At 33.7% G+C, this 16,917-nt stretch overlaps 1 protein-coding gene across 6 annotated transcripts in view; it reads left to right on the top strand.

The window, feature by feature from the left end:
* Positions 1–16,917, top strand: part of LOC132793299 (gamma-aminobutyric acid receptor subunit beta) — a 44,143-nt gene that overhangs the window by 11,092 nt on the left and 16,134 nt on the right. For 2 of the 6 annotated variants that reach the window (XM_060803108.1, XM_060803105.1), the window contains exons 3-7: positions 5,805–5,902; positions 6,181–6,248; positions 13,299–13,525; positions 14,941–15,023; positions 16,776–16,913. In XM_060803108.1, the coding sequence (XP_060659091.1) occupies positions 5,805–5,902; positions 6,181–6,248; positions 13,299–13,525; positions 14,941–15,023; positions 16,776–16,913 (614 nt within the window). Of the gene's footprint in view, positions 1–5,804; positions 5,905–6,180; positions 6,249–7,960; positions 8,027–13,298; positions 13,526–14,940; positions 15,024–16,775; positions 16,914–16,917 lie in introns of those variants that run through there. The other 4 variants (XM_060803107.1, XM_060803104.1, XM_060803106.1 and 1 more) reach the window with 3 other exon arrangements.

Raw genomic sequence — 16,917 nt, 5'->3', positions numbered from 1 at the left:
AAAGAGAGATGAGGCAAGAGGCAAGAGGCAAAGGAGGCAAACTCAAATGTCGTGGAAATGTCGCAAGTCACACGACGCTTGGCACAGTTGGCTGCTTATTTGGGGCAGGTTGTGTAAAGTTTACGCCACTTTTTCATGCAACATTGCACAGGCGACGCCACAAAGTGTGCAACACAAAATGATAGCCTTGTATAAACACACACACACACACAGACTCTCTTACAATGCATTTGTTGCTGCTAAGAAAGGTTAAAGGCCACAGCTACACAACGACACAATTTCACAAGCAGCTCCTGCTGCTCACTTTATACCCCTGAACTTCCTGTGCCCCAGAGAGAGATAGAGGCAGTGAGCGACTCTCGGACTGTGCTCCACGCTCCGTTGTGCACCACTTGCCACACAAGTGCACACTTCACTTGGAATTTATTGATGGCAGATAATGCCGAAGTGGCAGCAGCAGCAATGGCAGCGACAAAGCAACACCGCCTAGTCTGAAAGCACAGTAGGACATTTGCTGCCTGCCTGCCTGCCTCTCTCTCTCCCTCTCACTCTTTTGCTCTCTCTTTTCTTCTCTCTTTTGGGTGGCAGCTGCATCATTCAACAAAACGCTGACTGAGACGTTGGCAGCAGCTGAGACAACAGCTCGCCGTTGAGTGTCATTGAGCGTAAATTGTTGTTCCTTCACATTTTGAGTATGATTGAGAATATCCACAAACGTTTCGTTTTGTGGAGAGAGAGAGAGATCAATGGGGGCGATGGATGCCAGCCAAGTTGTTGAGCTGAATGTTCAGCCAGCCGTTCCCCAACTACTTTTCGAATATGAAATATTTAATAAAGCCCAGACACGGTTACTTCAATTTTCTTTCGTTTCGTTTCGTTTTTTTGGTTTTTTCGCTCTCATTCGCAAATCCAATTCGCCAGGCAACCATTTCTGCCCTATCTGCTGGCGCTGCTGCTCAATTTGGGAAAATGTCAAGGACTTGCATATGTGCATTTACCTCACTTTTGAGCTGTCACATCAATTGCAATTGAAATTGACTTTTGTTTAATCAAACAGAGATTCGAGTGCAATTCGCCTATTTCTATATATATTTCGTATTTCCCAAGGCCCCATGTATTGCATGGGCGTGGTCGCCAGCTGAGAGATAGCATAACATATTTATCTACTCAGGCCCAGCTTAATAAATATGTACATTTATTTTTAGAAAATACTTGCCATCAAGCTATCACTTTATTAAAAAAACGCTTACTCACACACACACACCAACAAATACATAGTAGAAATAGCCCAAGTGTTTTACTGCGTAACAAAAACAGAAAATGTGCTTTGCCAACTTTTGGCTTATCTTTGAGCCAGCGTTGGCAATGCTTAAGTTGTTGTTTCTGCTGCTGTTGTTGTAGAGAGTATTTTGCCTGACATGGGTAGCCGGGGCTTTCGGTCCACGAAGGAGACGTGAATAGCGTGTCGACTGTCGACTGTCGACTGGCAGCGAGATAATGTTTTCTAGCAGTTTTCGCATTTCCGTTTTGTTTTAACATATCACTTGAATTTATGCAATGGCGCGTGTCCAACGCCGCGTATACGTAATGGCCAGCACTCAAAGTAACACGGACAACGACACGACAGCAACAGCAACAACAACAACAACAGCAACAGCAACAACAACAATGACAACAAACAATAACAAAGATATTTCTTACATTTTCATTTCACTGTCGGCCATCATCAGTTACGCAGTGAACACTGCTGGGGGCGTTGCCGCTAGCTCCAACACATACACAAACTTACGCTCACACACACATTCATACACAAGGCTACACGCACACACACGCACACATTAGATGTGGACAAACAAAGCATCAACAGCGGCTTCAGATAAGACAACAAACTGTGGCCAGCGATAATATGCCCGGCGTTGGCTGTGGATAAGTGTGTGCATGTAGTTGTGTGTGTGTGTATGTGTTTGTGGGTTAGTGTGTGTGTGGATGTGGATGTGGATGTGGATGAGGATGTGGATTTAGTTGGTGTTGCCATGGTGGCAACTTGGCGACACGTTTTGGGCTTGGACTTTGCTACTCGCTGTCGCTGCTTTCTGCCTCCGTTGCTGCGCATGACATTGGTTTGTTACACTTTGCTGTTTGTTGTTGTTGTTGCTGTTTTTGCTGTTTGCTTGTTGTTGTTGTTGCTGCCACAGCGCGTATTGTGCAAGTCACTTTGCACACTTTGTCGCTGTGGCACACATAAAAAGCGTTGCCTACATTTGTGGGCGCATCCTCCACTAAACTTAATATCCCTGACAGCTCAAGCTTTCACTATTTATGCTACATTTTTCCCTTGACACATCACACAGCATATTCAGGGCAATTTCTTAAATCAAATTGGTATTTATTAAATATGAAAGATATTTTATATTAAAATTGGAATCTACTCTTAGCTACGTGTAAACAAAAAAAGAATATTCAATGAAATCAAAGAAAAGCTGGCGATATTTTCTTTATAATAAAATGAAACTAGAAATGAGTGAATGAATGAAATAACATAAACATATTTTTAAGAAAAATTGCTTGTGAAAATATATTAAGGGCAATTTCTTAGATAAAATATGTGTTTATAAAATTAAAATTGGAATCTACTCTTAGCTGTGTGTAAACAAATAATAAATGATATAAAATCTGAGGCAAGCTATAGATCATTTTGATTATAAACTGAATAATATACTATTTTTCGGTATTTAATATAACGTCATTATTATATTCTAAACATATATATTTGGTATTAGCCTTCAGTACATTTTTCTATATTTTAGGTGTGTTAATTTGGTATATTTTAATAGATCTGGCATATTTTAAGTAAAAGTGGTGGAAAGAAAGTTTAATGAAAGTAAATAACAAGCCATTAAATTTGAAACAACCTATTGGTATTCTAAAATGATTAAAGTAATAATGATAAAGAATTGCACTTGAAATACAATGTTTCAGTTAGTTCGAAAAAGCATAGTAAAAATAATAAATCAAGGGTTTAGCTTCTAGTGCTAGGAAACAAATAAATTACTTAAAAAACAAACTAAATATATTTACAACTTTAAAACATATGCACAATTGCTTTAGAGTATTTGAATTAACATTAAAAAAATTGCGCATTTTTAGCTGTAATTCAATGCATACATATTTGCTCATACTACAATACTTGTCTGCAGACTTAAAGCCTAACATATAAGTATATTGTGTGTATATAGCATGTATGTATATGTATGTGTATTTCAATGGGCAAATATTTGATGGCTCATTGACAGTCTCGAGTGCACTCAATAACAAGCATCACACACAGGCAGCCACACACACATACACACACACACTGACACACAGAGCCAGAGAGTGTGCATAAATAATTTGATCAAATGTGTCATAGTAGTCGTAATTAGTTTCAGCTAGGCGGCGGACTGGCTGGATGGCAGCCACTTTGATTTGCATATTATGTATACGCGGTGTTGGCAACGAACAGCGAACAGCTCGCAGCTCACAGCTGGCAGTTGGCCACGCCTAACCAATATACAGAATGATGTTGCTGCCATGCCAGTGCGAGTTAAAACTTATTGACAGCACCTGACGTGCTTAAAGCTGTAAGCTAATGACAATGAATATTGCGTATACGCAGCCCAAGCCCATACCAATTTCATCTTAAACTCAAATCAAATAGCAATCAAAACTTTTCATTATCCAAAGCCAGGCAGCAGGCAGTCAGGCTGGCAGTCATCAAAACCAAAGCCAAAGTAACCGCATATCAACTGTTGTCAGGCCATTGCGCAGCAATAATAACAATAACAGCAGTAGCAGAAGCAGCAGCAGCTCTGCCAGGCTCTGTGGCCTGCCACCGTTTGTCCTTACACACGCACATGTGTGTGAGGTGTGTGTGTGCGAGTGTGTGTACCTCTTTATATTTATAAATAGGCTGCCATTTTTTCGACGACTTTTGTTAAATGCCAACGCTTCGTATACACAGAGCAAAGCGCAACATGCGCAGCCAGCAGCCCCAAAAAAAAAGAGGCAAAGAGCGCAAAAGAATCAAGAGAGCAAAAGACCGCGAGAGCAACACCGAGCGAGAGCGAGAGAGAGAGTGGGAGCCAAAGCGAGAGCGACTCTTGCTGAGAGTTTGAAGTGTGTGTTTCGAGAGCGTGCTACTTGATTACAGATTGTAGTTTGCACATGTCATGGCAATCAAGCAGCTAAAATCATTTAGATATTGAATTATCAAAGTACAAAGCATGGCAAGTAATTAAAATTTGAATTTAGCCACGTTCCAAGCGCGAAAGGTGCAAAGTCAGAAAAGTGGGTGTTTATTTGCAGGCGTAACTTTTATTAAATTGTGATTTTACTCACGCACACACACACTGACACACTTGCAAACAAATACACACACACACACAAACAGAGCAGAGCCACAGAAGCAAACAAGCACTTGTGTATATCCGAGACGAGCGAGACAGTTAAAATACCAACAAACGCGCTTTAATAGCACAGTTTAGCGCAGAATAGACGCAAATAAACAGGCATGCCAGCGCCTTCAGCACCAGGGACTTGCCATAAATAATACATACAAACTCACAAACGTACACACACACACATACACAGCCCTTAAAAGGACATACACATATGGTTAGCTTGGCTTGGGCGACTTGCCCATTTGACTGTTTGACTCTGCGTGAGTGTGTACACTTGATACCAAACAAACTGAATGTAGCACAAGCACACACACAAATACATAAATATATATATATAGGGTCACACACTCACACACACACACACCTGCAGCAGCCTGCTCCTCCAGCTATCATTTTATCCGTTTTCGCTTTTTTTTTTTGTTGCTCTTCTTTCTGCCAAATATCCATAAAAATGCCTAAAAAGGGTATCATAAAGTTGTGCAAACAGAATGAGGGCATATCTCAGCCTCTAAAATGGGCATGTATTATTGATCAGTGCCATGTAGATCCACAGATACGAGGCTGGAATAGCTATCCAAGCGTCTTAATGCCTTAAATTATTTCTTGCAAATGTTAAGGTTCAACTGCTTATGATTAGAAGCCATTAAGCTTTGATTGCATAAGGTTAAACTTAAGGAACATTTAACATACAATATATATTAAATGTATATGCATGTTTGCTTAGATATTGATTAAACTTTAACTTATCCAGAAGGTAGAAGGGTAGAAGGTACCTTACAATTGGTACATATCGTAATAACTACAGTCAGCAATTGTTTTACTTTATTTTTACTATAATAGTATATCTATATACCAAATATAGCATTCGGTAAAGTTTTAATATAAAAGTATTTCAATATACTAAATCAGTACACTTTTGCCAATTGTTTGGTATATTTATTTACCATATTTTAAGAATATATATTTGGTATATTTTAAGTATATCGATATACCAAACATTGTCTTCAGTATATTTTAACCAATATACCAAATATAGACTTTGGCATATTTTGAATGTAAAAATATATCAATATACCAAATATAGTATAATTTTCGATTTTTCGGTATAACAATTTTTTAGTATTTATATTTGGCATACTTGAAGAATATCAACGTACCAAATATAGCCTTGCGATTATTTTAAGTATTTCGATGAATTTTAAGAGTGTATATTTGGTATACGTTAAGTATATCTATGTTGTGGTATTTTATCAGCATATTAATTTTTGTATATTTTAAAAATAATACCACACTGTTTTGCTCTTATTGAAAATGGTTTTCATACTTGTTTCAGTTGTGCTAATGAATATTTTCTGTCTCTTACAGAACCGGCGGAGGCAGCATGTTGGGTGACGTAAACATATCCGCTATACTCGACTCCTTTAGTGTTAGTTACGACAAAAGAGTAAGACCCAATTATGGTGGTAAGTACGAACGATTTGCAATCGCATTATACTTAGAGACCCACACTAACAAAAAGCTAGCTCAAATGGGGGCCCAACTCGCAAATCAAATTGAATAATTATTATTCACTTAGAGAGAGGTCGATAACCAACAAAATGTTATTGTTTTTACTTCTTAGTTTATGATTATATTTTGAGCGTCTTAGACTGTAATAATGTGAACAATGTGAATACTGTAATACTCTACCATACATATATGATATAACTATAACATGCCAAACAAACTGTACGTGTTTCAGGACCTCCCGTTGAAGTCGGAGTCACCATGTATGTGCTATCAATCAGCTCGCTCTCAGAAGTGAAAATGGTACAAACTAAATGACCTTTGTACCTCTCTTAATAACTTATCTATCGTTTATCGTTAAGCGCTCTCTCGCATCTGCTCTCTGTCTCTGTTGTTGGAACATTTACTTTTCATCTTGATTTGAACTTTACTTTTTTGGATTCAACTACTTACACACTACTTTTACTTTTTAACTACTCTTAACTCTTTCAATTCGTAAGACACACAATGCTTCAGTTACATATTGTCACGTTAAATGAACACAAAACATCTAAAAAAAAAAAGTAATATTAACAACAGTAAATCGATTAAAATCGATTAGTACACCAATTGAACATATGATTTCTTCTCTATAACTTTCTTTTTGAAGTTCTATGTTTATTTATGTTATTTGATGCTCCGATTTAAGTTGTTTGATTTGTGAATTTCTTTTGGTTAGCTATCAAATAGGGTTTCATAGTGCACTTTTTTAAAAGTGCTTGTTTAGGGTTGATCAAAATGAGTGAGGCTATCTCAACTGATATGATTCTTTATTGAAATGTTTTAGTGAACTCTCAACTACTACTATTACAACCACAACTACAATTACAATTACTACTTCTATTAACGCAATTGGCAATGCTTTTTTCTTACGTATAAGTAAATAAGATCTCACCAAATTTAGTTTAATGCATAAATTTTTAAACGAGTTTCTCTGTGTGTATGTGTCGTTGTCGTTGTTGACAATTTGAGTACATTTCTAGATTGGTCAAAGAGCACAGCAAAAAGAAAAAAAAAAGTTCCCAACACTCACACACTCAACCAAAAACACACACACAAATCCCTCTGCCCTCAACGACAAACAAAGAAACAAACAAACAAAAAATCATCTTCCACTCTCCCTCCTTTATCAATCAATCAACAAATAATCAAAAATCGACTTGTTCTGTTCACTTCATAGATTATTTATTTTCATCTACTTTTTATAGGACCACATACAATAAAAATAAATCATACAAAAATGCTTCAAGATCAATTTACTCGAAGTTTCTGACAAACAAAATTCAATGCTTTTTGCAAAATGGTGTGTTAAATCCGCTATCACTGAGTGAAAACTAAGTACTTAACAATACTTACAACCAACTTCTTGTAGTTTATCCATATGTTTCGCTAGTATTATTTACAAACTCACAACAACATCAAATATATTATTCTATGTTTGCATTCAATTTTTATAGCTCAGCCTTAGCCGTAAAAACAAAACAAAAAAACAAATGAAAAAATAGTTAAACTTAAAAATAAAAAACAAAAACAATTCTAAGCAAAATTCAAGTAGTCGATTTGGTTTTCATTCGGCGCGTGCAAACAACAAACAAACAAAAAAAAAAAAGCAAAATCATTCGCACGAATTTAATTGAAAACGCGCACTGATTTCCCCTTAAAAAAAAAAACTATATTGTATGTATATTTGATTTTGCTAAATGAAAAATTCCACAGAAACATGAAGAAATACATAAGTTGCCAGCAACAAGTTGAAACGCAAATGCGTTTAACTAATAATTTTTTTTTAAGATCTTTTTTGGGTTAACACACAAAAATGGTTCAGAACCACAAACCACAAGATAAACAAGAACAACAACAAGAACAGCAACAATAACTACAACAACTACAACTACGTCAATAACAAATCCATTAAGTATAATGAAAACAAACCAAAAACCCATCAATCGTGTGTGTGTATATGTATGTTGCAGGTCCCCCCTGTGGAAGTCGGCGTCACAATGTATGTCCTCAGTATCAGTTCGGTTTCGGAAGTTCTCATGGTACATACCAAAAATTTACCAACAAAAAAAAATACTATACCAACTACAAACATTTTACAACAAAAAAAGAAAATCTCAAATTTTCTGTTTTTCTTATACAAAAAAAAAAATAAACGAAAAAATGAAAATTCAATCATATATCTTCTCGTCAACTTCTTGATTTCACTATTATATATATATCTCTCTCTCTCTTCCCAACTATCAACCAGTACCTCTTACTTCTCTATCTCTCTCTCTCTCTCTCTCTGTCTGTAACTCTCTTCTCTCTCTCTCTTGCTTAAACACACATTTTTGTGTAACATTTGTTCATATATCATTTCGCTTATTTGCAGTCTCAAAAAAAAACAAAAAAAAAGAAAAACATATTCATTGAATTAAGTTTCATTTGTTGTTCATTGTTTAGTTTTTGTTTTTGGAAGAAAGCAAATTGCGAATTTCCAATGCATATACTCCCGTTATACAATATACTTATATATAAACATATTCTACAATTTTAACAATTAAATGTTGTGTTTATAATTGTTATGCGATGCCGTCAAATTTGTCGTTGCGCCAAAATAAAGTACAGTAAATTAACCGAAATTGAAGAATACATAAAGAATACAAAAGAATATAATTATTATTAAAAATTGTTGAAGATTTATCGTTTCATTGTTGTATTTGTTATTAGGCAACTTGATGTATTATGTTCGAAACCAGTTTTATATTCCAATCGATCAGTAAAATATATTCTTGAATTGAAAATTGAATGTGATACTGCAATTTAATCACTTGGCTTTTTTGCCCGCTTCTCTGCTCTGTCCTCTGTCTTCAGCGCCACTATCTTTCTATATACTATATATATCTATCAAAGCTTTGATACGTAAACATTCACTAAACTATGAAATTTTTGCTCATTTAATTAGTTTTCTTTTATATTCATGCTGAACTTATAAATTGCATCCGCCAATCGAGAATCACACGCTCAGACCTCTTGCGATATCATATTTTCATTTTAATAATCTATATAATCTATGCTAATCCGCTAATCAAAAAGTACTTTATTGTGGCCAAAGGCAAAACAAATAATCACAGCAGTCCTGTCGACATTGGCTGCGCGCATGCGTTTTTGTTACAACTAAAATTATTCCAAAACAAAACAAAAAAAAAAAAACATTAAAAATAATATGAATGAATATATGGATATATATGTATATGAATAATGTTCGCAATACTCGTATAGCTCGATGTCATATGTGATACACACACATATATATATATATAACATATCTATATATAGCAAGACAAACGTATAAGTGTATAAGGTACTTCTGTGTTTATTTCAATGCGAAAAGGATTCAATTCAATTATTCATATATTTTTGCATTTTCTACAAATTCTAAATTGTACTCGTAACTTGCGATATTCAGGATTCGATTTAAAACTTGAAACAAGACCACAACAAAAACACATTTCATTTAATTTTTGATCGATTGAACAACTGTTAATTAAATTTGAATTCTTGTTTTTATTTCTCAACTCGTTTTAACTTCTGTCCTCAATATATATATAGTTAGACCATTGAACTCTTTCCCAATCATTAATCAACAATAAAATTGGCTCCATATATTACTTAGCTCAGTAACTTCGACAACTCGTCTCCCCTCCCCATTCACACCAAACATGCAAATCCACTTCACTGAGAATGGGGTCGATAGAGAACAGCATTTAATTGGAAATCCCCCGACCATGCCCACCTCCACCTCCGACAAACCCAATATCCAAAATCCACATCCAAGAAATCAGCATCGACCACATTTACTTGAGTTTCACTTTTGATTGTTTCGTTTTCAGTTTTTCAGTTCTTTTTTCGAGCCGTGTGAGAAATCAAGCACAGTGTGTACTATAAATAAAGTATGCCCCACACAGTACATCACCAAACTTGCACCCGTTACATAGTGCATAAAGCTAGACGGATTGACACGTGCACCACTTTTTGGCTTTGGCATCAAGTCAACAGCAATCAATTTATGCGAAACAAACGTGGTTCAAATGTACATGAGCACGAGAAGCGACAGAAACAACACGAAATACCAAAATACCAAATACCAAACACGAAAAACACAACATGCCAAAAACATACAACAAAAACGCAACAAACAACGCAACAACATCAATATCAAGCGAGTGCACAGAATTACCACAAATATCTAAAAGTAATAACGACATTGTTTTAAACTTATTCAGCTATTTATTTGAATATCCTTGCAGTATAAAAGTTAAAGTATTAGCATAAATAAAGAAGCTTAACTATACTTTAGTTTTAATACCATTGAAATGATTTTTATATATTGGAGTCATGAAAAATAAGGCATTTCAATTATAGTTCATATATTTATTAATTGCAAGCTTGAATTTCTACTTCATTCGTTAAAGATTATAATAAAGTAACTTTACTTTAAATTCGAAATGACATAAACAAGTAAGAAGGCTACAACAGCAACCCATTTGATTCTTAAAATATACCGAATTAATATACCAAAAATTCTAAATTATACCGTATTAATATACCAAACTTACAAAAATATACCAAATGACAATATTGATACATTTCATTCTTAAACTATACTAAATTAATATACCAAAAATACTGAAATATACCAAAGGCTATATTTGATACTACCTTCTTATTTACAGATAGCAGCTTTAAACATTAATGCCATAAAAAACAATAATTTTCAAGTCTGACTTTACAATTCAATTAAATATACCAACTTAATATACCGAAAATTCCAAAATTTACCATATTAATATTCCAAAAATATTAAAAAATATACCAAAGTTCGTATCTGATATATAATGATGTATTTTATTCTTAAAAGATACTAAATTTATATACTGAAAAAATACTAAAATATACCAAAGGCTATATTTGATATATATATTACCTTCTACTTTGCGGGTAGCAGCTTTAAACATTAGTCATAAAGAATAATAAATTTCAAGTCTAACTTTAAAATTCATGCATTAAAGATTATAATGAAGTAAATCTGCTTTAAATTAGGAATGATTTAAAAATATTGCTGTCATAAAAAAACAATAAATTCCAAGTCTGTATTTATAATTTATTCATTAACGCATTTAATGAACAGAATCTGCCTTAAATTAACCCACTGCAAGGATATTATAATATAATTTCTATAACACACACAATATTCATATTCAAATCACATGAAAGAAAACAATGCGTTCAGATAAACATGAAAACAAAAAACTATTGAAAACAAAACCGGACAAAAAACAAACTCTAAACTAACATTATCCAGACAACAAGCCAAAGCAATAAAACAGCTACAGATACAGATACAAATGCAGATACAGATATATGTATGCAAATTGAGTAAATGTTGTAAAGAAAAAAACAAAAACAAAAAAACAAAATACACAATGCGCTGCAAAACAATAAATGGAAAACATTCATGAAATCGTTCGCGTTCTAGATTGTGGTGTGATGTTGCAGTATTTTATAAATTCAATAAAATATCTCTCCCTTTCCCTCTGTTTTCCCTTTAAAATAGTTGATTGCGTTGAGCCCCAAATAAACCCTGACCTTATATAAATGCTTGATTATATCTTTTTTTATTTTAATTTTGCTTTATTTTTAATCTATTATACCAAATTTGTATTTATTATATATTTTAATTTTGGGCGTGCCTGAACTGAGTGGAAACCAAATCTTCTAGTTGAACTTAAGCTTAAACTTTATCAAAAACAAAATAAAATCGAATCGAATTTACTTATAAACGAGAATTGCACATACGTCACGAGTGCAACGGGCAATTTTCGATCAATATTGCAAGCATTTAGTACAAATTACTATTTACTCTATGAACATATATGAATATATATGTGAGCGCGAAAAGTACTCGAAAAGTACCCTGAACTATGCTCACAACATGTACATTTTTAATTTAACGATGTTATACGTTTTTTTTTTCGTTGTTGTTTCTTGACGCGGTCACTAGAGATACAAGGAACTAATTCCCGAAATAAAACCCAACCTTTTAGCAGCACACATACACACACACACACATGAAGAACACAGTTAACAAAAAAAAAAAAAAAAAGAAATACTCGAAACTCTCAGCCTGCATAACTTGTCGGACCTGTAACATAGAACGTGCCCTCTCCGTCCATCGTCCTTCGCCTTCTTCCATCCGCTATCCGCTATCCGATCCGACCTTGTCCCTTAACAAGAAAACGCTTCTGTGCCTCTTTTAGTCGTAGTGTACCGCCTTGTATGCTTTAGCTTTGAGGCACTGCCAACAGCCCTTACAGCAGCAACAGCAGCCACAACAGCCGCAACAGCAGCCGCAGCCGCAGCAATTGCAACTGCAACAACAGCAGCAGCAACAACAACAATGAGCCAAGTCCATGTTAGCTCAAAATATAGTATACTAAAATACCAAATACCATAGAGACTTACTGATACCATTTGCCATAGTGCTATCCATAGTGCTATAATATTTATTACTACATATCTATTCTCAATTAATCAGAAATTCTTAAATACTTCACATCACAGCAAATACGATAAGATGATGAAAGGTTTCTGAACTGCTTTTTTTAATCATATTAGCGAAATACTGTATATAGCTTAACTTTTTTGTTGATTTCTTAAACTTTGATTTTACTTTATGCTGTTACTTTTCGTTTTACTTCTCAGTTTTCCAAATGGATAAAGAAAATTTAACACTTTCCAGAAAACACATTGTAAAAAATAAAAATATATTTGATGTCTTTGCATGTCACAAAATTAAATGCATTACTTATGATTATTATTAATGCCCAATTGTTGCATGCTTGATTAATACCAAATTCTTAAATCTTCATTTATCATTACTTTCAACGCAAAAGTCTTTGCGCATTTATCGTTTTTAGATATTATTATTATTCTTTTTTTTATTTGTGATCTGTGATCTTGGCCTAATTTCTAACTATGTACTCTTTAGACTTTCATTTCAATATACTAAATTATATGAGAGTCTTTTGTGTTGAATCTTAACAAAAAATACTTACATACTCGTACTACTTTTATATTATATTAAATTAGTGATAAGTTCTATCAAGTTTACTAATAAGAAACAAACATCTCTTTTTGCCTCCTCCCCACGAAAAATGCGACGTTGCAACGCGATGCGTTTGATATCGTATTCGCATCGTATCGTATATCGTACCGTACCGTATCGTATCGTATCGAAATTGGTAACAAAAACACGTATCCCGTAAATAGGACTTTACATTGGATTTTTACTTTCGTCAATTTTGGACCGATCCTCGTTTAGCGTATAGAAAACGACCTGGTGTAGAAACACTATCGGTTGGATCAGAATTCATTAAGAATATTTGGGTACCTGACACCTTTTTTGTAAATGAAAAACAATCATATTTTCACATTGCAACAACCAGTAATGAATTCATTCGAGTGCATCATTCTGGATCGATAACAAGAAGTATTAGGTAAAAATCATTAACTCCAAAGCAAATTAATTCAAATGCAATTTCAAACTATTTTTTCCATCTATATGTGTATGTGTATTGGATTTTATATCTATTTACAAAACTTAAACTAACCAAAACAAAAAACTAACATAATAATCAAAACAAAATTCTATAAGAAAAAAAATCGAAAACAGTATTAACTACTGAGAATAATTGATAATTATTTTACTAACAAACTAAAGATTTTTTTTTCATTTCAATTATTTTTCAACCCTTTTTGCAACTTTGTACAATTTTTTGATGTGTGTGCGTGTGTATAAATTAATGTTGTAATTTGCAAAAAAAAAATAATAACCACAAAAAAAACTGAAACAAAACGTTCAACAAAATGAAAAAGTTTTTGAAGCATTTATAAATCGAATATGAATATGAATATGAATATAATTATATATATATATACTTTAATCAAGTGAGTTCAATTGGCAAGTTGGCGATATGCGAGCGATAAAGCGAGATAAATCTCTATTGCACATTTCATGATAGACACACGCCCCCTGTCTAAAATGATATAGGGGGATGGGGCGCATGAAGTATGCAAAGTTTGACCCCCACACAACAACAATAATAAAGTAAAGCAAAGTAAAGGTATTTGAAATTTGGGTACCGCCAGTTGCATGACTCTCTCTCTCTCTCTATATATATATCTCTCCGTCTCTGTCATGTGTCTTTTACACCGCAAAAAGGTTGCACTGGTCACAGTACATTTTCTACTACCTATAAACAAGAATCTGTCCAAAATCACAGCCAAGCAGCAAAGCAGCAGTAAATTGCCATCGTCTAACGTCAAGTATGCTTAGAGTTTGGGTTTTCTAGTTGTAACCACCATTAACATATTCGTAGCTCTACTACAACCAACAAAAAATACAAACAATAATTTCTGTCCAAATTAAAAATAAACAAAACAAATCAAACAACTAAAAAAATTTACATCAACAGAAGCAAAGCGTAAGAGCAACTCGCCTCACTCTCTCTTCTCTTCTCTCACTTACAACTACAAATGTTATTAACATTAACAATACTAATTAATTGTAATTGTAATAATAATTATAATATTCAACAAACAAACAACAAAAAATATATAACTCATATCCAATTGAACTCGCTCTGTTTCAACTAGCCAAATGAACTAACCCCTTACTTACCTGTTACCGCCAAACAAAAAAAAAACAAACAAACCCTCAACTCGTAACTAATAATAATAATATACTACCCCCTAAATGTCGTAAATTATTTGATCCTCCTGCTTGTTTAACTGTTGTAACAATTAGCTGTGCTCAACACCTGCTTTCACTACCAATTTACTAATCGAACAACTTTCTTTTGTCGTTGAAACAAACGAAACACAAAAAAAAACAAAACAAATACAATTTCAGATTGACTATCACGGCATCGTGTCCAATGAATCTACAATATTTCCCCATGGATCGGCAACTGTGTCACATCGAAATCGAAAGCTGTAAGTACAACGTTTCTTTCTTTTTCTCATTCCACCGCAACGTCTTATTCTATTTAAAAAGAACAAATGCAAAAAAAATTAAATAAGGCAAAACAAAATCTATAACAAATTGTATATGAAAATTTAATGAAAATTGTAATTAAAGCGAATCTCTATAAAATGAAACTCATTCAGAATATGAAGCACTTAACCAAGCATAGAATCCAAGTGGCCAAAGTGAAGTGACGATGCGCTTAGTATTGGTATTATTTTATTCCCAATAAATTTGATTCAAGTTCCTATCTATATGTTATTTCCATAACTAATTGCATCTGCATGAAACTTTGGCCACTCAGCTTAAGGCCACGCGCTGTTTGTTCAGTGTGGGCAGAAAATTGATTTAAAATTTAATTTATACATACGAATCGAAGCTTATGCAAAATGTTTAATAAAATGCAATTGTAAGTCAACTCACACAGTACAGTAAAAACACATATCGATATATATATTATATATTTGGGCAGATCAGGGTTGATAACTCTTTTGTTTACTACTTACTACTATAAAATTTAGTCTTTTACCAGTATTGACATTGACATTGTACACCCAAATCAATTGAGGGTTCAGTAGTTATGAGGCACAGCGCTCGTTATCTAGTTCTCAACTCTTTGGTTTCAATCATTTTCTGTTCTTCATTATATAAAACTCTTATTTGTTAAGAAAATGGATCCACCAAAATTACAAGATTAACCAACAAAACAAAATCCAAATCCAAATAGTTCTGCTCATATGAATACAAAAATTATTAAATACGTAAATAATATAGATAGATAATTACTGCGTACATTTTCAACCATTTTAAGTTTGTTTTATGCCAATTTAATGTGGCAAATTTTGCACAAACGCTAATTCAGATAATTTTGCAACATTTATCCTGTAGCATATATCGTATATAACTCTCTTTTTGATCTCATGATTCATCCATGTGCCCTCGACTCAAATTCCTGGTTAAAACATAATAAATCGAAAGAAAAAAACCAACTACAATAAAAATCCAAAACAAAACCAAAACGAATTCATAAGATTGGTTAGTTTCGGTCGCCTTCTCACTTACAGCAACCGCAGAAGGCTCCTGATAATGATCGATCGATAATACCGATAACCGATAACTAAATACTAAAATACTAAACCGAATCTAATATGCTGCCTCTCTGTTCAATACGTAGACCTCTAATATAATCGTACTGTGAAAATAATTCTATGTAAATTACAAAACGAAAGAAAAACCCTTTTAATATAATCACGCTTTTTTCTCCAGAGGTCACACAAATACCAAATGTAAATACATATACTAAATTTAATTGAGAATGGAAAAAAAAAGCAATAAGCAATGATTAATAACATTTCACATTATCAGGCGATAGATTTTATTCACCATAGCTAAGATATGAATAATTTATTAAAGTTTATTATTAAGATACCTGTAAGCACTCAGTTCTTTTACAAACATATATGTTACTCATTCAGACCAACAACAAAAATAATATATGAGTTAGTGCCTAAGTGTCAATCGAACTATCCGAGAACACTGATACTATATCCTCCACCTCCTCTAACAAAAACAAAAACCAACCAACAATAACAACATGAAACAAACCAAAAAGCAATTACAATAATTAATTAACTACTGCCCCCCTCTTTTTGCAACAATTAAACAACAACAACAACGACAACAAATTCATGCAATCAACAACTACAACAACATGAAACCAGTCGGTTACACGATGCGAGATATCCGATATTTCTGGAGAGATGGACTGAGTAGTGTTGGCATGAGCAGTGAGGTCGAACTACCGCAGTTCCGAGTTTTGGGACACAGGCAGAGGGCGACCGAAATAAACCTAACCACAGGTAC

Source organism: Drosophila nasuta, chromosome 3 (assembly GCF_023558535.2).
Source record: "Drosophila nasuta strain 15112-1781.00 chromosome 3, ASM2355853v1, whole genome shotgun sequence".
Lineage (NCBI taxonomy): Eukaryota > Metazoa > Arthropoda > Insecta > Diptera > Drosophilidae > Drosophila > Drosophila nasuta.
The sequence above is the reverse complement of the archived record's forward strand: the minus strand, read 5'-3'. Positions and strand labels throughout refer to the sequence as shown.